General features: G+C 37.6%; 1 protein-coding gene across 10 annotated transcripts in view; it reads left to right on the top strand.

Annotated features, from left to right (window-relative positions):
- MEF2A (myocyte enhancer factor 2A) overlaps positions 1-21,389 on the top strand; it is a 160,761-nt gene that overhangs the window by 110,564 nt on the left and 28,808 nt on the right. For all 10 annotated transcript variants that reach the window (XM_050798583.1, XM_050798584.1, XM_050798586.1 and 7 more), the window contains 2 exons: positions 1,052-1,271; positions 2,062-2,121. In XM_050798583.1, coding sequence (XP_050654540.1) covers positions 1,052-1,271; positions 2,062-2,121 — 280 coding nt within the window. The remainder of the gene's footprint in view (positions 1-1,051; positions 1,272-2,061; positions 2,122-21,389) is intronic.

The following is a 21,389-nucleotide window of genomic DNA, read 5'->3' as shown; positions in this document are numbered from 1 at the left end:
AATGTTAAAGCTGCAAAGATATTGCACAAATAAAAGTGTTTTACTTTTGAAAAAAATTGCCATATACCCACTGTTTTTGTATTTGTTGATGTATTATCATTTTTCTACATAAAATAAACTATTGAATAAAGTACAATAAAATATATTCTTCCAACTTTAAATTAGCAGTGTTACCTTATTTTTGTATGTTACTCTTTTAAAATGAGGGCACAGTAAAGTTGTTTTATTTTCTCCCACTTTAAATTCTAAAAAGCAACATCTGTTTATCATGGTTAACAAGCATATTGTAAATGGTCTATGGAGGAAATGCGAGAGGAAAATATAAAAAAGGGGGCATGGAATAATTTGGAGGGAGGGAAGGTTAGCATTTACAATATTTGTAATTTAATCTTTATACAATTTAAAGAAGATACCAAAAACTTCATTACTTTTATTACTGGCTTGGTTAGTAGTTAATTTTGTTGTTTAGATTAGATTTCTTTGCATTTTCATTTAACTCAAATTGCATTGTTCTGTATGTAATTACTTTTTTTACCTCTTAGTTTTGCCCTTTAGAAATTTAGTTAATCAGAATGGGACATATTTATGATTTTTCAGATTTGACATATTAAGTTAATAATGTGTGTATACACTTTTCTCCTTCCATTATATTTGGTATCTCTCAATAGAAATGTAATGTTATTAAGGTTTACATCGAAGTGCCAATTATGCTTACTTGGTGACAGTGATACATTTCGTAATGTCTAAATTTGACAACACTACTTGATTATCAGATTTAACCTCTTAAATTTGTCTTTATGAATATTTGAAATACAGAATATAGACAGTATATATTAATATATAAAATTGAAATTGAAAAGGCTTATGTCGGGCATATTCATGTTCAAACATAATTCTAAAGAAAATAGCTTTAATCTGTAAATTGGTTAAGAACCTATCCCTATCCTCTACTTTTAGTAACTTGAGTTACCTTGCCACATTAAAGTTCAAAAGTTACTTTGTAGATAAATATGAAACCAACAGTTTTTTCCTTCTTTTTCTTTATTTACAGCCTGGTTTGCCACCTCAGAACTTTTCAATGTCTGTCACAGTTCCAGTGACCAGCCCCAATGCTTTGTCCTACACTAACCCAGGGAGTTCATTGGTGTCCCCATCTTTGGCAGCCAGCTCAACGTTAACGGACTCAAGCATGCTGTCTCCACCTCAAACCACGTTACATAGAAATGTGTCTCCTGGAGCTCCTCAGAGACCACCGAGTACTGGCAATGCAGGTATGTAGTGATACCTATTATGCTGCTTCTTTAATAAAGAGGGTGAAAAAAGTCTTTGCTAACATAAGCAGTTTCTTATTTTGCTATTCTTAATTGTATTGTTTTAATGAGCAAGAGTCACGGCTACATAATTGGCCTCATTTTAAAGTATTTTTTTGAAAATCAATTGTGAGTGTAGCGTTCTGTCATGCAAAGTAGAACAGTACTGAGAACCTGCCATTTATACGCTTTCCTTCTCATGGGAAAGCCATACTTTGACAGGCAGAAAATTTAGTTAGATATCACAAGCAAGGATTTAAAGTAGAGTGTGAGCCATTCATGTTAGAAATATGGGTGATAGACTTACCTGATTGGAGTTAGAGTATCTTTTACATCTCCTCCTGCCTGAATTACTTCATTAATTTAGCAGAATTTACGTTGCATTTATTGTATTAGTTTACATAATGCAGTGTCTCCTCGCCCTTAAGTCCTAGATTTAATTTAGTGATTTAATCGTACTCCCTACATACTGCCCCCATTTTTATCAGTGTGTACTATTTTGGTATTGATGCAATACCACTATTTGGTATTGAAGGCAACATCAAGCTTGAAAGGTAAACTTATATATATGAGATATGCAACTACATCAGATTACTTATTAATGCCAACTTCAGACTGAGCTAGTTTTTATTTTTGTGTCATTTTAGAATTAGAGTGAGAGTTACCTCTGTTCGGTTCACATTCAGTCAGGTAAAGAGACCTAATTCATATTCATTCTCTGCCCTCTGTCTTCTCTCCATAACGTTGTTAGGTGGGATGTTGAGCACTACAGACCTCTCAGTGCCAAATGGAGCCGGAAGCAGCCCAGTGGGTGAGTGAATTCCTACTATTTCGTTTTGTAGGTATCTAGCCTATCTGAGATTAAAGGAATGTTGTTCCTGAAATAAAGCTTTCTGGGAAATTTCCTTCTGAAGGGTACTTTCACTAATACTTAACTTTTTTAAAAAACACCCCTGTTTTATTCCTTAAAAATCTTAAGGAGAAACTTTCTCCATCTTTTCTCCTTACCAAAGTTAGACTGTTACCTGCTCTGTCTTACAATAGCATGAAATGTTTTCAGAGAGATTAGAATGAAAAGAAATGGTGTGTCTGTCTACTTCTACAGATAGAAAGATAATTAAGAGATTTGTCTTGGCTGGGTGTGGTGGCTCACACCTCTAATCCCAGCACTTTGGGAGGACGAGGCGGGTGGATTGTCTGAGCTCAAGAGTTAGTGACCAGCCTGGGCAACACTGTGAAACCCTGTCTCTACTAAAATACAAAAAAAATTAGCCCGGCATGGCAGTGCGCGCCTGTAGTCCCAGCTACTTGGGAGGCTGAGGCAGGAGAATTGCTTGAATCCAGGAGGCAGAGGTTACAGTGAGCTGAGATCACGCCTCTCCACTCCAGCCTGGGTGATAGAGTGAGACTCCTTCTCAAAAAAAAAAAAAAAAAAACAAAACTATGGACATGATTGAATGACTTAATAAAAATGATGAGGAAGAAATAAACAGAAACATCAATAAAGATATTAAGACAAGTTACAAAATAATGACTTAAAGTAGGAATAAATGCCTAATTATATCTATCACAGTATTAAATGTTTTAATGGAATTAAACAGATAAGACCTATTGTGGAGTCTTACTTAACAGAAAACAGTTAAATGTGGGAAAATACATAAAGGTCGTACCAATTAAACACAAGGGCTGCTACTCTTGTATGTGTATTTCCAAATATTTATGGGTTTTTTCAGCTCTTGTTTCAGTTGTTTGTATGCCTACATACTCTTTTTGTGTCCCTTTTCGCATATGTTTTTGATTCCCCCAACAAAATAATAAGTTCAGGGCCCACCAAGAATTGTAAGAGTCTAGTATGCTTCTCTCACATTGGGTTGACACCCCAAAAGGCGGGAGTAAACCAGAGATAAACAGTTCTTCTTAGTAGCAACATCTTATATATGCATCATACAGTTTCTTTTTTTTTTTTTTGAGACGGAGTCTCGCTCTGTCCCCCAGGCTGGAGTGCAGTGGCACGATCTCTGCTCACTGCAAGCTCCGCCTCCTGGGTTCACGCCTTTCTCCTGCCTCAGCCTCCCGAGTAGCTGGGACGACAGGTGCCCGCCAACACGCCGGGCTAATTTTTTTGCATTTTTAATAGAGACGGAGTTTCACCGTGTTAGCCAGGATGGTCTCGATCTCTTGAACTGATGATCTGCCTGCCTCAGCCTCCCAAAGGTTTCTTAAAATTAGATTATAGTGATTAGAAATTAGATTTAGGGGTTCCAGGATGCCTGCAAAAGCAAATAGTCTCTGGAAGAATAAAATAAGCCTGGCCCACATGGCAGAACCCCATCTCTACTAAAAATACAAAAATTAGCCGGGCGTGGTGGCAAGCGCCTGTAATCCCAGCTACTCAGGAGGCTGAGGCAGGAGAATCGCTTGAGCCCAGGAGGTGGAAGTTGCAGTGAGCCGAGATCATGCCACTGCACTCCAGCCTGGGCAACAAGAGCAAAACTGTCTCAAAAGTAAATAAATAAAAGAAGAAAACACCATCTCAGACCTTATTATTTCTAACTTGGCACATAAGCTGAACTAGGCACACACACAAATAAAGCAAATGAAAACTTGCAGAAATAAACAATGGAATCAGCCTCCTGGGAACTCCAGAATTTGGAGTTATTAGGCACAGACTTTGACTTTAAAATAACAGTGTTTACTGTGTTCAAGGGTATTAAAAAAAAATTTGAGAATTTTAGCAGAGAACTGAAATGTATTAAAAAAACGGAAATTTTAGAACCAATAAAACCTGTAATGTTAAGAACTTAACAGATGAGCTTAATAACAGATTGGACAAAGCAGATACAAGAATTAAGAAACTAAAAGATAAGATAGAAGAAAATTATCCAGGATTTTGGAGACACAGAGGAATGGAAAATTAAAAAGAAGACCCAGAGCATGCAACAAACAGGATTAACATACATTAAATTGAAGTCCCAGGAAGCAAAGTCAGAGAAAATTGGGCAGAAGCAGTATTTGAAGAGATCATCACTGAGAATTTTTCAAAACTAACACCAACAAAAAAGCCACAAATTGGGAAGACCTATAAAACTCACGTGGAATACAGATAATGCTGTGCTTTATGAGAAATTTAAACCTTTATGAACAAAAGACTGGGAGATGGTGAACTAAACCTGCTTCTCAGAAAGTCAGAAAAGGACAGCAAATTAAACCTAAAGTAGGTAGAACCAAATTATAAAGATACAAGGATTGAAATAGAAAATAGAAAATTTTCTATTTCAGGCATGGTGAAACAGATGATCTCATACGTGCTTTTGTGGTATTGTAAATTAGTAACTGTCTTTCTGGAAAGGTTTTGGCAAGATGTTTCAGTTGTCATAAAAATACAAATATTGATACTGATATAGAAAAACATAAATTGAATTAACAAAACAAATACTGATTATTTAAAAGACTAATAAAATTGAATGTTTTCAGTAATATTCTATTCAAAATATTTTCTAATTTCCATTTTATCTTTTTAACCTAACCTGTAAGTTATTTAGAATTATATTTCTTAATTTCAGATACATGGGGATTTTCTAGTTATCTTTTAGATATTACTTTCTAACCAGATTGTTTTGTTACCAGATAGCTTACCTCTATATGATTAAATTCTCGGAAATTTGCTGATACTTTTTAATCGGCCAGCATATGCTCAATTTTTGTTTGTGTTGTATACTGGAAAAGAATGTTTATTCTGTATTATAAGCATGAGTTGCAAGTTCTACTCCTTTTAAATGTTTTATCTGTATATGTGTAATAACTTGCTGTATCAGCTCCAGTTTAGAAACTTGTGATAGGTCAGTTCCAGATAGTTTTGCGTTACCTTTAAACCATATCATTTTTACCAATATTGTCATTTTCAAAAGCATAATTTGTTTATAGACGAGTCTTCCATTTGCCTTGTTCATATTTTAATTTTTGTTGCATCTTCTGCCTGCTTCCCTAAAGCTGGAATACTTCAGGCCCATGTACTGTTGAAAGAAGAGGTATCCTTGAGACTTTTAAAGCACTGAACAAACTCAGGAAAGGGAAAGACTTCTTGAATAAGAAACCAAAGAAAGCCTAATGGAAAGATAGATTTGCTTGTGTTAAAATTGGAAACTTTGTGCACAAAAACACTATAAAGAGAGTAAAAAGACAAGACAGAATGGGAGAATATATATAGTATATATACAAATCAATAGGGTTTTTTTTTTTTTTAAGAATACCTACAAATGAATAAGAAAAAGAAAACTCGACTTTGAAAATGTGCGTGAGAACACATGCACTTCACAAAAGAAGCATCTGATAAATGTGAAGAAATGCTCAGTCTCAGTAGTCATGGAAATGCATAATTAAACCACAAAGAGAGAACACTGCACACCCACCAGAATTGCTAAAATGAAATAGATGGTATACCAAATATTGACAAAGCTATGAAAAAGCACAAACTCATACACTGGTAATGGGAGTACAAGTTGCTGCAATCATTTGGCATTATCTGCCTAAGCTGCAGATATGTGTATTCTGTGACCCAGCATTTTCACTCCTCCTTATGTACTGTACAGAAATGCATTTGTGCACGAGTACCAAGAGATACGTAAAAGAATGTGTACAACATTATGTTAAAGTCAATATCTAGAAATAGTACAGATCTCTATCAACAGTAGAATGGATAAATATAAGAGAGTACATTCATATGGAAGAATATTATACTGCAATGAAAATGAAACCACAGCAATTCTCAACATGGATGAATGGCACCAAACATGAATTAAAGAAGATAGATACATACTCAAGATTCTATCTATATAAAGTTTGAAAAGCAGGCTAAAAAAACTACAGTGTTTGGGATGCTTGTGTAGACAGATGGCAAAGCCATAAAGAAAAACCAAGAAATTAGTGTAAAATTCACAATAGTGGTTACTTTGGGTAGGTGGGACTATGGGAATATTTTAGGGGCCCAATTATGGAAAATTCTGGGGTTCTGGCAGTATTCTTAATCTGAATGGTGGTTACATGGATCTTCATTTTGTGATAAATCCTTAACCTGTACGTTTTTGTTTTGTACATTTTCTGTTTATGTGTTACATTAGCAAGAAAACAGTTTTGAAAATAAAAAGTACACTAGATATAATGATAAAGGAACTGTAACAACAAATATAAAGGTACTTTTTTAAATTATAAGAGAAAATAATGTACATTTTGTGGTATTTATACTATTCCAAAATCCAGAGAGAAAATTTATAGACACTCACACTCACACACAAAGTATAGGTAGCCTTTGAGTCTTTGGACATTGTTGTCTGCATGTGGCAGCTGGAACTCATCACCCGTCTTGAGATCATGAGACAAGTCAGTTTAAGATGACAGGTCAAAATGCCAAGGTTGATAAAGTGAAAAGCTGGTGGCCCTCAGTGTTGAGCTGCTGAAGCAGCTGAGTCTGGGACCACTCTTCCCCCAGACTTCTTATATGAGATAATACATGTTCCTCATTCTCCAGAGGAAAAAAGTAAGATAAAATCCAAGCAACAGATAGGGGAATGTTTAGTAATGGGCATTTAATTGTACCAAAATACACAATTCAAAAAAGAAACCTAACTAGTATTTTTAAAACTGAAAAGGTTGTTCATCATTGGTCGTAATCATGAAATTCAAATTAAAATGACAAAACAATAAAATACTACTGCTACTTACTAATTCCCAACTGTTAGCACTTTTTATTGTGATGTTCAGTGCTAATGAAGGCGTGGTGAAACTGATCTCATGCATGCTTTTGTGGCATTGTAAATTAGTAACAATCTTTCTGGAAAGGTTTTGGCAAGATGTTTTAGTTGTCATAAAAATGTTTATACCACCAAGCCCACTAATCCCATTTTTGGGAATCTTTCCTGAAGAGGTAAGTTAGAATAAGCAAAGCTTCATTGCAACTTTATTTGTAGTAATGAATAATAGGAAGAAATCAACATATTCAACAATATGAAAATGAAGTAAATGAAATTTCAACTGAATTTATTTTTAGTTATGATTTAAAATGAGCAAAAAATATGAGTATGGAAAACAAAAAGGGAAAAATCCAAAGAGATTATAATACTTAACGTTAAGATGGTGGGACTGTAAGGGTTTTTCACTCTAGTTTCTGTGATGCTGTATTAATACAGTTACCTCTACAATCATAACATCTTTATTGTAGTAAATTAGAACATTTCTTTATTTTTACTTATAACTTGTTTTCCGTTTGTCATCTGTGCAAATAAAACTTGGCAGCTTTGTACATATTGTAATTTGTATACATCTTTCATAGAGGTAATTTGCTTATTTGATTATGATTTACTAGGTATATTTCTCTACTGGGAGTTTATATTTAATACTCGGTTTATGCTGTAGTTCAAATTACTTTGGGGACTTTTTACTTTGGGCACACTTTTAAATATCAAGCATAAAATAAAGTCTTAGATATCTAACAACTTCACTTTTTAAAAACATGTTGAGAAAGAGAAAAAACATATATGGTACTAGACATAGAAAGGCTCAGGATGCTCTTGGAGTTATTTGGGGTTTAATGAAGGTAAAATAAGGGTTTGCATTGTAGCAGGCGCATTGGCAATTAAAAAGAAGAGATGGAAGAGGCGAAAGATATAAAGAAAGCTTGATTGCTCTGAAGGTGGGGATGGGATGGTGGAAGCCAGCAGCAGCAGAAGTCTTTAGAACAAGCTGAGTTGAGATGACAGCAGCATGTCTGGGTGAAAGTGGCCACCAGATTATTGAATATGAACTGGAAATTAGGAAGGACAAAGCAGAAACCCAGTTTTCAGTCATTCACATGGAGGTGATAGTTGAAGTTGTATGTGCTTCAGCATTCATGCTTCATGAAGATGCTGAAGTTTCTGAAAGAGAAGAAGATATGTTGCCTTTTGGCGGCTGCCCACGTGGGATCGAGATAGGGAATACAGTATTCAGAAAGAAAAGCAGACCCCATGAGCATTGCCTGTTTTTGTTATAAATTTTTATTGGACAGGATCCACGTTGTCCATTTTACAGGAAATTTCATTGAATCAGGTACATATGCATTCAATTATTTTAAAACTTGTGATCTTATTTATTTATTTATTTATTTTATTTTAGACTAGTCAAGTGCAGTAGTGAGAAGGAGGTAAAGAGTAGAACAAGGAGTTTGATAAGTTGAGATAACTCACTACCTTCGAAGCAGCCCTGTGATCTTTTCTACTTTCAGAAACCTCAAGCAGTTCTTTGCACAAATGACATAATTTTATAACTGTTAAAATGTATTTTTGTTTATTGAATAATCAGCTGAATGTCAAATTTTATGACAATTTTGCCAAATATGATTGAACTTTGCTTTGGATGAGTTTTTCAGAATCCTTTGACGTTTGCATATCAGTTTGGACTTCTGAAATGAATTCATAATGAAATATTAATGACATCATTGTCTGCAGTTTAACCCTAGAAGAGTAGTATCTAAGGACACAGAGTACTTGCCATCTACTTGAGTGCATTGTTTCAGCTGATGTGATTTATATTTTGGAATATGAGCCAGACTGATGGAATTGACTGACCTATCTTATAGCTATAGGACTGTAATAGAGATCAAGTTCTGTTAAGTTTCTGAAGGCATAGGTATGCAGTTTGCTCAAGAGCATTTTTTTCACATTTGTGTTAGGATAGTAAATTACCTTGAAGTCTGGAAACACATTTTAACAACATTAAATTAGATTTATTCATTTAGAGTAGATACTGTAGTTCCTAGATTCGTAAACTGTGACAAAATGAGTTATATACTGAAAGTGTTTACCTTGGAAGTCTATCTGAAAAATGTCTTCATTTTTGTGATAAAAATTGAGCTGGAGGTAAGAAGGTATATATTAGGGTATATATCACTACACTGTACAAAATAACAAGTCATGCATAGGAGGTTCTCTTAGCTTCAGCCTGGCAAGTTACCAAACACTTACATCATCCTTTACTCATTATCTGCTACTGACTCCTGACTTTACACCAAGAAATACTGTGCTTTTAGGTCCCCTCTTACTCTTGAAATTTGGTTCTCATGAGTTACCATAGTGTCATATCTGTCTAAAGCACCGTAGACTGCACGTGGGAAAATGGTATTTGTGCTTCTTGATGAGCTGTGGCTCTGAATTATATATTTACATCATTTTATGTCTTTGAGAGGAAATTCTAATTTCTCCTTCAGATTTGAGTATAAATCAAGTGAAGAAGACTCTTCTAAATAATACCAGAATCAGAACACATATTCATGCCATTGTATATTTAAAAAAATTATTAATCTGACATTCTCATACTGTTATGCAAAATGAAGTTTCTATTTAACCTTCCTATTTTTGAATAAAATTGTTTATTAAATATTTTTAATCTTTCAAATGTCTGGCTTAGCAATTACCTCCCTCCGACTCATAGATGATCTCTACTCCACAGGATGGCCTGGTGAAGTGGTTGTTTTTTAAACTGTACTGCTTTCTGAAGCTTAACAGGATGCAGGAAATTACTCTATGGGGTGTGGAAAGGATTTAATACATACCCCTTCAAGATAATGAAAGCAGAATGCAGGAAATAACCTCATGAGGTTAACTGAAATACCAGTCCCCACAGCAAAATTAGATCATACATATGAATTAAAACTGAGTGGATCACTTGGTAAACGTTTTGGAGGAAACAAGAGGAAGGTGGGGGTAAGGAAGAAAAAAAACCACACTAATTATCTGGAGCTCAGAAATTCTTTTGTTTGTTTGAGACAGGATCTCACTCTGTTGCCCAGGCTGGAGTACAGTGGCACGATCTCAGCTCACTGCAGCCTCCGCCTCTGCGGCTCAGGCAATTCTCCTGCCTCAGCCTCCCTAGTAGCTGGGATTACAGACATGCACCACCATACCCTGCTAATTTTTCTTCTCTTGTGTGTGTGTGTGTGTGTGTGTGTGTGTGTGTTAGCGTGTTAGCATAAGTTTTTATTTAATGACTCCCAAAGGTGTAATAATATTTACTCATGGAAAGTCCTTAATAGCATTTTAGCACATGGGAAATCTGTACGTAACTAACAGATATATACATCTGAGTTTGGCTCAAATTTGAGATAGACATGATCATCACCTTTTCAGAGGTCCACATAGTACTAGCTGATTTCACTGAGCTTTTAGTAAATACCAGAAACTATTGTTGTTTTCTTACATAAATTTTATTACTTAATACATGAACTCTACAAGAGATGTTACTACCTCCCTCTTCAGTTTAAGGAACTATGGCTTGAGGAGGTCAAATAACTCACCCAGGGACAAACAGCTTGTTCAGAGACCCAGAAAATTTTTGAAATGTTTCAGATGTTAGAGATACAATTATTTTAGAGAAAAGTAGAAATACTATTCTAGTTTTTTTTTTTTTTTTAATACTTTAAGTTCTAGGGTACATGTGCACAACGTGCAGGTTTGTTACATATGTATATATGTGTCATGTTGGTGTGCTGTACCCATTAACTCGTCATTTGCATTAGGTATATCTCCTAATGCTATCCCTCCCCCAATCCCCCTACCCACAATAGGACCCGGTGTGGGATGTTCCCCTTCCTGTGTCCAAGTGATCTCATTGTTCAATTCCCACCTATGAGTGAGAACATGCAGTGTTTGGTTTTCTGTTCTTGCAGTAGTTTGCTGAGAATGATGGTTTCCAGCTGCATCCATGTCCCTACAAAGGACACGAACTCATCCTTTTTTATGACTGCATAGTATTCCATGGTGTCTGTGTGCCATATTTTCTTAATCCAGTCTGTCACTGATGGACATTTGGGTTGATTCCAAGTCTTTGCGATTGTGAATAATGCCACAGTAAACATACGTGTGCATGTGTCTTTATAGCAGCATGACTTATAATCCTTTGGGTATATCCCCAGTAATGGGATGGCTGGGTCAAATGGTATTTCTAGTTCTAGATCCTTGAGGCATCGCCACACTGTTTTCCACAATGGTTGAACTAGTTTACAGTCCCACCAACAGTGTAAAAGTGTTCCTATTTCTCCACATCCTCTCCAGCACCTGTTGTTTCCTGATTTTTTAATGATTGCCATTCTAACTGGTGTGAGATGGTATCTCATTGTGGTTTTGATTTGCATTTCTCTGATGGTGAGTGATGATGAGCATTTTTTCATGTGTCTGTTGGCTGTATGAATGTCTTCTTTTGAGAAGTGTCTGTTCATATCCTTTGCCCCCTTTTTGATGGGTTGTTTTTTCTTGTAAATTTGATTGAGTTCTTTGTAGGTTCTGGATATTAGCCCTTTGTCAGATGAGTAGATTGCAAAAATTTTCTCCCATTCTGTAGGTTGCCTGTTCACTCTGATGGTAGTTTCTTTTCCTGTGCAGAAGCTCTTTAGTTTAATTAGATCCCATTTGTCAATTATGGCTTTTGTTGCCATTGCTTTTGGTGTTTTAGACATGAAGTCCTTGCCCATGCCTATGTCCTGAGTAGTGTTACCTAGGTTTTCTTCTAGGGTTTTTATGGTTTTAGGTCTAACATGTAAGTCTCTAATCCATCTTGAATTAATTTTCGTATAAGGAGTAAGGAAAGGGTCCAGTTTCAGCTTTCTACTTATGGCTTGCCAATTTTCCCAGCACCATTTGTTAAATAGGGAATCCTTTCTCCATTTCTTGTTTTTGTCAGGTTTGTCAAAGATCAGATGGCTGTAGATGTGTGGTATTATTTCTGAGGGCTCTTTTCTGTTCCGTTGGTCTATATCTCTGTTTTGGTACCAGTACCATGCTGTTTTGGTTACTGTAGTCTTGTAGTATAGTTTGAAGTCAGGGAGCGTGATGCCTCCAGCTTTCTTCTTTTGGCTTAGGATCGTCTTGGTGATGCGGGCTCTTTTTTGGTTCCATATGAACTTTAAAGCAGTTTTTTCCAATTCTGTGAAGAAAGTCATGGGTAGCTTAATGGAGATGGCATTGAATCTATGAATTACCTTGGGCAATATGGCCATTTTCACAATATTGATTCTTCCTATCCGTGAGCATGGTATGTTCTTCCGTTTGTTTGTGTCCTCTTTTATTTCACTGAGCAGTGGTTTGTAGTTCTCCTTGAAGAGGTCCTTTACATCCCTTGTGAGTTGGATTCCTAGGTATTTTATTCTCTTTGAAGCTATTGTGAATGGGAGTTCATTCTTGATTTGGCTGTTTGTCTGTTACTGGTGTATAAGAGTGCTTGTGATTTTTCCACATTGATTTTGTATCCTGAGACTTTGCTGAAGTTTCTTATCAGCTTAAGGAGATTTGGGGCTGAGATGATGGGGTTTTCTAAATATACAATCATGTCATCTGCAAACAGGGACAATTTGACTTCTTCTTTTCCTAACTGAATACCCTTGATTTTTTTCTCTTGCCTGATTGCCCTAGCCAGAACTTCCAACACTCTGTTGAACAGGAGTGGTGAGAGAGGGCATCGCTGTCTTGTGCCAGCTTTCAAGGGAATGCTTCCAGTTTTTGCCCATTCAGTATGATATTGTCTGTGGGTTTGTCATAAATAGTTCTTACTATTTTGAGATACGTTCCATCAATACCAAATTTATTGAGAGCTTTTAGCATGAAGGCTGTTGAATTTTGTCAAAGGCCTTTTCTGCATCTATTGAGATAATCATGTGGTTTTTGTCTTTGGTTCTGTTTATATGCTGGGTTCTGTTTATATGCTGGATTACATGTATTGATTTGTGTATGTTGAACCAGCCTTGCATCCCAGGGGTGAAGCCCACTTGATCATGGTGGATAAGCTTTTTGATGTGCTGCTGGATTCGGTGTGCCAGTATTTTATTGAGGATTTTTGCATTGATGTTCATCAGGGATATTGGTCTAAAATTCTCTTTTTTTGTTGTATCTCTGCCAGGCTTTGGTATCAAGATGATGTTGGCCTCGTAAAATGAGTTAGGGAGGATTTCCTCTTTTTCTATTGATTGGCATAGTTTCAGAAGGAATGGTACCAACTCCTCCTTGTACCTCTGGTAGAATTTGGCTGTGAATCCATCTGGTCCTGGACTTTGGTTGGTTGGTAGGCTATTAATTATTGCCTCAATTTCAGAGCCTGTTATTGGTCTATTCATGGATTCAACTTCTTCCTGGTTTAGTCTTGGGAGAGTGTAAGTGTTAGGAAATTATCAATTTCTTCTAGGTTTTCTAGTTTATTTGCATAGAGGTGTTTATAATATTCTCTGATGGTAGTTTGTATTTCTGTTGGGTCGGTGGTGATATCCCCTTTATCATTTTTTATTGCATCTATTTGATTCTTCTCTCTTCTTTATTAGTCTTGCTAGCGGTCTATCAATTTTGTTGATCATTTCAAAAAACCAGCTCCTGAATTCATTGATTTTTTGAAGGGTTTTTTGTGTCTCTGTCTCCTTCAGTTCTGCTCTGATCTTAGTTATTTCTTGCCTTCTTCTAGCTTTTGAATGTGTTTGCTCTTGCTTCTCTAGTTCTTCTAATTGTGATGTTAGGATGTCAATTTTAGGTCTTTCCTGCTTTCTCTTGTGGGCATTTAGTGCTATAAATTTCCCTCTACACACTGTTTTAAATGTGTACCAGAGATTCTGGTATGTTGTGTCTTTGTTCTCATTGGTTTCAAAGAACATCTTTATTTCTGCCTTCATTTCATTATGTACCCAGTAGTCATTCAGGAGCAGGTTGTTCAGTTTCCATGTATTTGAGCAGTTTTGATTGAGTTTCTTAGTCCTGAGTTCTAGTTTGATTGCACTGTGGTCTGAGAGACAGTTTGTTATAATTTCTGTTCTTTCACATTTGCTGAGAAGTGCTTTACTTCCAACTATGTGGTCAATTTTGAAATAAGTGCGATGTGGTGCTGAGAAGAATGTATATTCTGTTGATTTGGGGCGGAGAGTTCTGTAGATGTCTATTAGGTCTGCTTGGTCAGAGTTGAGTTCAATTCCTGGATATCCTCGTTAACTTTCTGTCCTGTTGATCTGTTTAATGTTGACAGTGGAGTGTTAAAGTCTCCCATTATTATTGTATGGGAGTCTAAGTCTCTTTGTAAGTCTCTAAGGACATACTTTATGAATCTGGGTGCTCCTGTATTGAGTGCATATATATTTAGGATAGTTAGCTCTTCCCGATTAATTGATCCCTTTCTCATTATGTAATGGCCTTCTCTGTCTCTTTTGATCTTTGATAGTTTAAAGTGTGTTTCATCAGAGACCAGGATTGCAACCCCTGCTTTTTTGTTTTCCATTTGCTTGGTAGATCTTCCTCCATCCCTTTATTTTGAGCCTATGTGTGTCTCTGCATGTGAGATGGGTCTCCTGAATACAGCAAACTGATGGGTCTTGACTCTATCCAATTTGCCAGTCTTTGTCTTTTAATTGGACCGTTTAGTCCATTTACATTTAAGGTTAATATTGTTATGTGTGAACTTGATCCTATCATTATGATATTAGCTGGTTATTTTGCTCGTTAGTTGATGCGGCTTCTTCCTAGCATTGATGGACTTGACATTTTGGCATGTTTTTGCAGTGGCTAGTACCTGTTGTGCCTTTCCATGTTTAGTGCTTCCTTCAGGATCTCTTGTAGGGCAGGCCTGGTGGTGACAAAATCTCTAAGCATTTGTTTATCTGTAAAGGATTTTATTTCTCCTTCACTTATGAAACTTAGTTTGACTGGTATGAAATTCGGGGTTGAAAATTCTTTTCTTTAAGAATGTTGAATATTTGCCCCCACTTTCTTCTGGCTTGTAGAGTTTCTGCTGAGAGATCTGCTGTTGTTAGTCTGATGGGCTTCCCTTTGTTGGTAACCCGACCTTTCTCTCTGGCTGCCCTTAACATTTTTTCCTTCATTTCAACTTTGGTGAATCTGACAATTATGTGTCTTGGAGTTGGTCTTCTCGAGGAGTATCTTTGTGGTGTTCTCTGTATTTACTGAATTTGAATATTGGCCTGCCTTACTAGGTTGGGGAAGTCCTCCTGGATGATATCCTACAAAGTGTTTTCCAACTTGGTTCCATTTTCCCTGTCACTTTCAGGCACACCAATCAGACGTAGATTTGGTCTTTTCACATAATCCCCTATTTCTTGGAGGCTTTGTTCATTTATTTTTACTCTTTTTTCTCTACACTTCTCTTCTCGCTTCATTTCATTCATTTGATCTTCAGTCACTGATACTCTTCCAGTTGATCGAGTCGGTTACTGAAGCTTGTGCATTTGTCACGTAGTTCTCGTGTTATGGTTTTCATCTCTATCAGTTCTTTTAAGGACTTCTCTATGTTGGTTATTCTAGTTAGCCATTCGTCACATCTTTTTTCAAGGTTTTTAGTTTCTTTGCACTGGTTACGTAGTTCTTCCTTTAGTTCTGAGAAGTTTGATCGACTGAAGGCTTCTCCTCTCAACTTGTCAAAGTCCTTCTCCGTCCAGCTTTGTTCCGTTGCTGTCAATGAGCTGCGTTCCTTTGGAGAGGGAGATGCGCTCTGATTTTTTGGATTTCCAGCTTTTCTGCACTGCTTTCCCCCATCTTTGTGGTTTTATCTGCCTTTGGTCTTTGATGATAGTGACGTAATGATGGGGTTTTTGTGTGGGTGTCCTTTCTGTTTGTTAGTTTTCCTTCTAACAGTCAGGACCCTCAGCTGCAGGTCTGTTGGAGTTTGCTTGAGGTCCACTCCAGACTGTGTTTGCCTGGGTATCAGCAGTAGAGGCTGCAAAAGATAGATTATTGCTGAACAGTGAGTGTTGCTGTCTGATTCTTGCTCTGGAAGCTTCGTCTCAGGGGTGTACCCAGCCATGTGAGTTGTGAGGTGTTGGTCTGCACCTAGTGGGGGATGTCTCCCAGTTAGGCTACTCAGGGATCAGGGCCTCAGTTGAGCAGGCAGTATATCCATTCTCAGATCTCAACCTCCATGCTGGGAGAACCACTGCTCTCTTCAAAGCTGTCAGACAGGGACATTTACCTCTGCCGAGGTTTCTGCTGCTTTTTGTTTAACTATGCCCTGTCCTCAGAGGTGGAGTCTGCAGAGGCAGGCCGGCCTCCTTGAGCTGTGGTGGGCTCCACCCAGTTCAAGCTTCCTGGCGGCTCTGTTTACCTACTTAAGCCTCAGCAATGGCGGGCGCCCCTCCCCCAGCCTTGCTACTGCCTTGCAGTTAGAGCTCAGACTGCTGTGCTAGCAATGAGGGAGGCTCTGTGGGCATGAGACCTTCCCGACCAGGTGTGGGATATAATCTCCTCGTGTGCCGTTTGCTAAGACCCTTGGTAAAGTGCAGTATTAGGGTGGGAGTTACCCGATTTTCCAGGTGTTGTGTGTCTCAATTTCCTTTGGCTAAGAAAAGGAATTCCCTTCCCCCTTGCCCTTCCCAGGTGAGGTGATGCCTTGCCCTGCTTCAGCTCTCGCTGGTCGGGCTGCACCCGCGGACCAGCACCAACTGTCCAGCATGCCCCAGTGAGATGAACCTGGTACCTCAGTTGAAAATGCAGAAATTACCCGTCTTCTGTGTCGCTCACACTGGGAGCTGGAGGCTGGAGCTGTTCGTATTCGGCCATCTTGGGCGTGCCCCCACTGTTCTAATTTTGCATGTTTTTTTAGTGGGGTTTTACCATGTTGGCCAGGCTGGTCTCCAACTCATGACCTCAGGTGATCCGCCCACCTTGGCCTCCCAAAGTGCTGGGATTACAGCTGTGAGCTACCATGCCTGGGTCTTTTATTAAAAAAAAAAAATTATTATTTCAATAGTTTTCGAGGAACAAGTGGTGTTTTGTTGCATGGAAAAGTTCTTTAGTAGTGATTTTGGAGTTCACCAGAACAGTGTACACTGTACCCAATGTGTAGTCTTCTATGCCTCACCCCCTCCCAGCCTTCCTCCTTGAGTCCCCAAAGTCCATTGTATCTTTCTTATGCCTTTGCATCCTCATAGCTTAGCTTCCACTTGTAAGTGAAAACATGTGATGCTTGATTTTACATTCCTGAGTTACTTCTCTTAGAATAATGGTCTCTCGTTCCATCCAGGTTGCTGCAAATGCCATTATTTTGTTCCTTTTTATGGCTGAGTAGTAGTAGTCCATGGTGTACATATATATATGTATGTACACACATATATACATATATGTATACACATATGTATGTATATATACACATATACACATATACACACACACATATATATATATCACATATGGACATTTAGGCTCATTCCATATTTTCACAGTTGCAAAATGTGCTGCTATAAACATGTGTGCACCAGTGTCTTTTTCATATAATGACTTCTTTTCTTCTGACCCAGTAGTGAGATTGCTAAATCAAACCATAGTTCTACTTTTAGTTCTTTAAGGAATCTCTGTACTGTTTTCTTTAGTGGTTATACTAGTTTACATTCCCACTAGCAGTGTATAAGTGTTTGCTTTTCATCATATCCATGCCAACATCTATTATGTTTTGATTTTTAAAATAGGCTATTCTTGCAGGAGTACGGTAGTATCTCATTGTGGTTTTGATTTGCATTTCACTGATAATTATGCTGAGCATTTTTTCACATGTCTTTTGGCAATTTGTATACCTGCATTTGAGAATTGTCTATTCATGGCCTGTGCCCACTTTATGATGGGATTATTTGTTTTTTTATGGCTGATTTGAGTTCCTTGTAGATTCTGGATATTAGTCCTTTGTCAGATGCATAGTTTGTGAAGATTTTCTCCCACTCTCTGGGTTGTCTGTTTGCTGATTATTTCTTTTGCTTTGCAGAAGCTTTTTAGTTTAAGTAGGTCCCATCTATTTATTTTTTCTCTATCATATTTGCTTTTGGGTTCTTGATCATGAACCCTTTGTCTAAGCCAGTGTCTAGAAGAGTTTTTCCAATGTTCTAGAATTTTTATGGTTTCAGGTCTTAGATTTAAGTCTTTGGTTTATCTTGAATTGATTTTTGTGTAAGATGAGAGATGATTCTTCTACATGTGGCTTGCCTATTATGCCAGCACCATTTGTTGAATAGGGTGTCTTCCCCACTTTATGTTTTTGTTTGCTTTGTTGAAGATCAGTTGGCTGTAAGTATTTGGCTTTGTTTCTGGGTTCTCTATTCTGTTCCATTGGTCTGTGTGCCTGTGTTTATACCAGTACCATGCTTTTCTGGTAACTATAGCCTTGTAGTGTAGTTTGAAATGAAATAATATGGTGCCTCCAGATTTGTTTTTTTTGCTTAGTCTTGCTTTGGCTATGCAGGCTTTTTTGGTTCCATGTGAATTTTAAGATTTTTTCCCCCTAGTTCTGTGAAGAATGATGGTGGTATTTTGATGGGAATTGCTTTAAATTTGTAGATTGCTTTTGGCATTATGGTCATTTTCACAATATTGATTCTACCCATCCATGAGCATGAGATGTGTTTCCATTTGTGTCATCTGTGATTTCTTTCAGCAGTGGTTTGTAGTTTTCCTTGTAGAAATTTTTCACCTCCTTGGTTAGATATGTTAATTTTTTGCACCTGTTGCAAAGGGATTGAGTTCTTGATTTGATTCTCAGCTTGGTCATTGTTGATGTATAGCAGTGCTGCTGATTTGTGTACATTGATTTTGTGTCCTGGAACTTTACTGACTCTAGTAAAAATGCCATAGATGGCTTTTATTACCTTGAGATATGTCCCTTCTATGCCAGTTTTGCTTATTGACTTGTGTATTTTTTTTTTTTTTTTTTTTTTTTTTTTTGAGACGGAGTCTGGCTCTGTCGCCCAGGCTGGAGTGCAGTGGCCGGATCTCAGCTCACTGCAAGCCCCGCCCCCCGGGTTCATGCCATTCTCCTGCCTCAGCCTCCCGAGTAGCTGGGAGTACAGGCGCCCGCCACCTCGCCCAGCTAATTTTTTTTTTTTTGTATTTTAGTAGAGACGGGGTTTCACCGTGTTAGCCAGGATGGTCTCGACTCGATCTCCTGACCTCGTGATCCGCCCGTCTCGGCCTCCCAAAGTGCTGGGATTACAGGCTTGAGCCACCGCGCCCGGCCTGACTTGTGTATGTTAAACCACCCCTGCATCCCTACTATGAAACCCACTTGATCATGATGTATTATCTTTTTGATATGCTGTTGGATTCGGTCAGCTGTTATTTTGTTAAGGATTTCTGCACCTGTGCTCATCAGGGATATTGGTCTGTAGTTTACTTTTGTTATATCCTTTCCTGGTTTTGGTATTAGGGTGATACTGGCTTCATAGAATGATTTAGGGAGGATTTTCTCTTTCTCTATCTTTTGGAATAGTTTAATAAGATTGGTACCAGTTCTTCTTTGAATGCCTGATAGAATTCAACTCTGAATTCGTCTGGTCCTGGACTTTTTGGTGGTGTTGTTGGCAGTTTTTAAAATTGTTGTTTCAGTCTCGCTACTTGTATTGTTCCATGCAGAGTTTTATTTCTTCTTGATTTAACCTAGGCAGGTTATGTATTTCCAGGAATGTATCCACCTCCTCTAGATTTTCTAGTATCTTTTTCCACCCCTTTACTTTATGTGAGTCTTTATGTGTTGGGTAAGTGTCTTGAAGACAGCAGATACTTGGTTGGTGTATTTTTAACCATTCCGCCATTCTGTATCTTTTAAGTGGAACATTTAGGCCATTTACATTCAACGTTAATATTGAGATGTGAGGTACTATTTTATTCATTGTGTTAGTTGTTGCCTGAATACTTTTTTTTTCATTGTGTTCTTGTTTTATGGGCCCTGTGAGATTTATGATTTAAGGAGGGTGTATTTTCAGGTTTTGTTTCAAGATTTAGAACTCCTTTTAGCATTTCTTAGTTGTGCTGGCTTGGTAGTGGTGAATTCTCTCAGCATTTGTTTGTCTGAAAAAGACTTTATCTCTTCTTAATTTATGAAGCTTAACTTTGCTGGATACAAAACTCATGGCCAGCAATTATTTTGTTTGAGGAAGCTAAAGATAGGAACCCAATCTCTTCTGGCTTGTAGGGTTTCTGAGGAGAAATCGGCTGTTAATCTGATAAGTTTTCCTTTGTTGGTTACCTGATGCTTTTGCCTCTCAGCTCTTAAGATTCTTCCCTTTGTCTTCACTTGAGGTAATCTGATTACTGTGTGCCTGGGTGAAGATCTTTTTGCTATGAATTTCCCAGGTCGTCTTTGAGCTTTTTGTGTTTAGATTTCTAGATCTCTAGTGAGGCCAGGGAAGTTTTCCTCAGTTATTTTCTCAAATATGTTTTCCAGACTTTTAGATTTCTCTTCTTCCTCAAGAACACCGGTTATTCTTAGGTTTGGCTGTTTAGCATAATCTCAAATTTTTGGAGGCTTTGTTCATTTTTGTTTTTTGATTTTTTTTTATATTTGTCTTTATTTGATTAGGTTAATTTTGTCACCCAGGCTGGAATGTGGTGGTGTGATCTTGGCTCACTGCAACCTCTGCCTCCTGGGCTGACTCAGCCTCCTTAGTAGCTGGGACTAGAGGTGTACACCACCATGTCCTATTAATTTTTCTTTCTTTTCTTTTTTTTTTTTTTTTTGGTAGAGATGGGGTTTCACCATGTTGCCCAGGCTGGTTTTGAACTGGGCTCAAGCAATCTGCCCACCTCAGTCTCCCAAAGTTCTGAGATTGTAGGCATCAGCCACCACATCTGACCCAGGGGCAAACCATTTTATTTCTCAGAATGCAGTCTTGTCAGGATGAGATTATTAGGACGAGTTTTAGGCCAGTGTTAAGCACACAGCAGACACTCAGTTTTTGTTAGTCCTTGCATGTGTATTAATACAGGAGTGTGTGGGTATGTGTGTATTTATAACATCTAATGTCTGCTTATTTTTCGTGAATTCTGAAGTTTTCTTTTTTTCTTTATACTAGAATGAAAGGAGCAGAACAAATACAGCTACCCTTTCCTTCTGATGGTCCCTGAAGCTGTGGATTCTCCAGGCTTATCTGCTCTGCCATTCCTCACTCACACCTTGTTCATTCGTGCTTTAACATATTTTTCTCACATTTATCCATAATGCCTGCCTTCTCTTTTCTTCTTCTGTCATTTCAGATTGCTCAGTAGTTAATCCCACAAAGGCTTTCCTAATTAAGCTGATATATTTGTGATCAGTTGA

This window comes from Macaca thibetana, chromosome 7 (genome assembly GCF_024542745.1).
Source record: "Macaca thibetana thibetana isolate TM-01 chromosome 7, ASM2454274v1, whole genome shotgun sequence".
NCBI lineage: Eukaryota > Metazoa > Chordata > Mammalia > Primates > Cercopithecidae > Macaca > Macaca thibetana.
The sequence above is the reverse complement of the archived record's forward strand: the minus strand, read 5'-3'. Positions and strand labels throughout refer to the sequence as shown.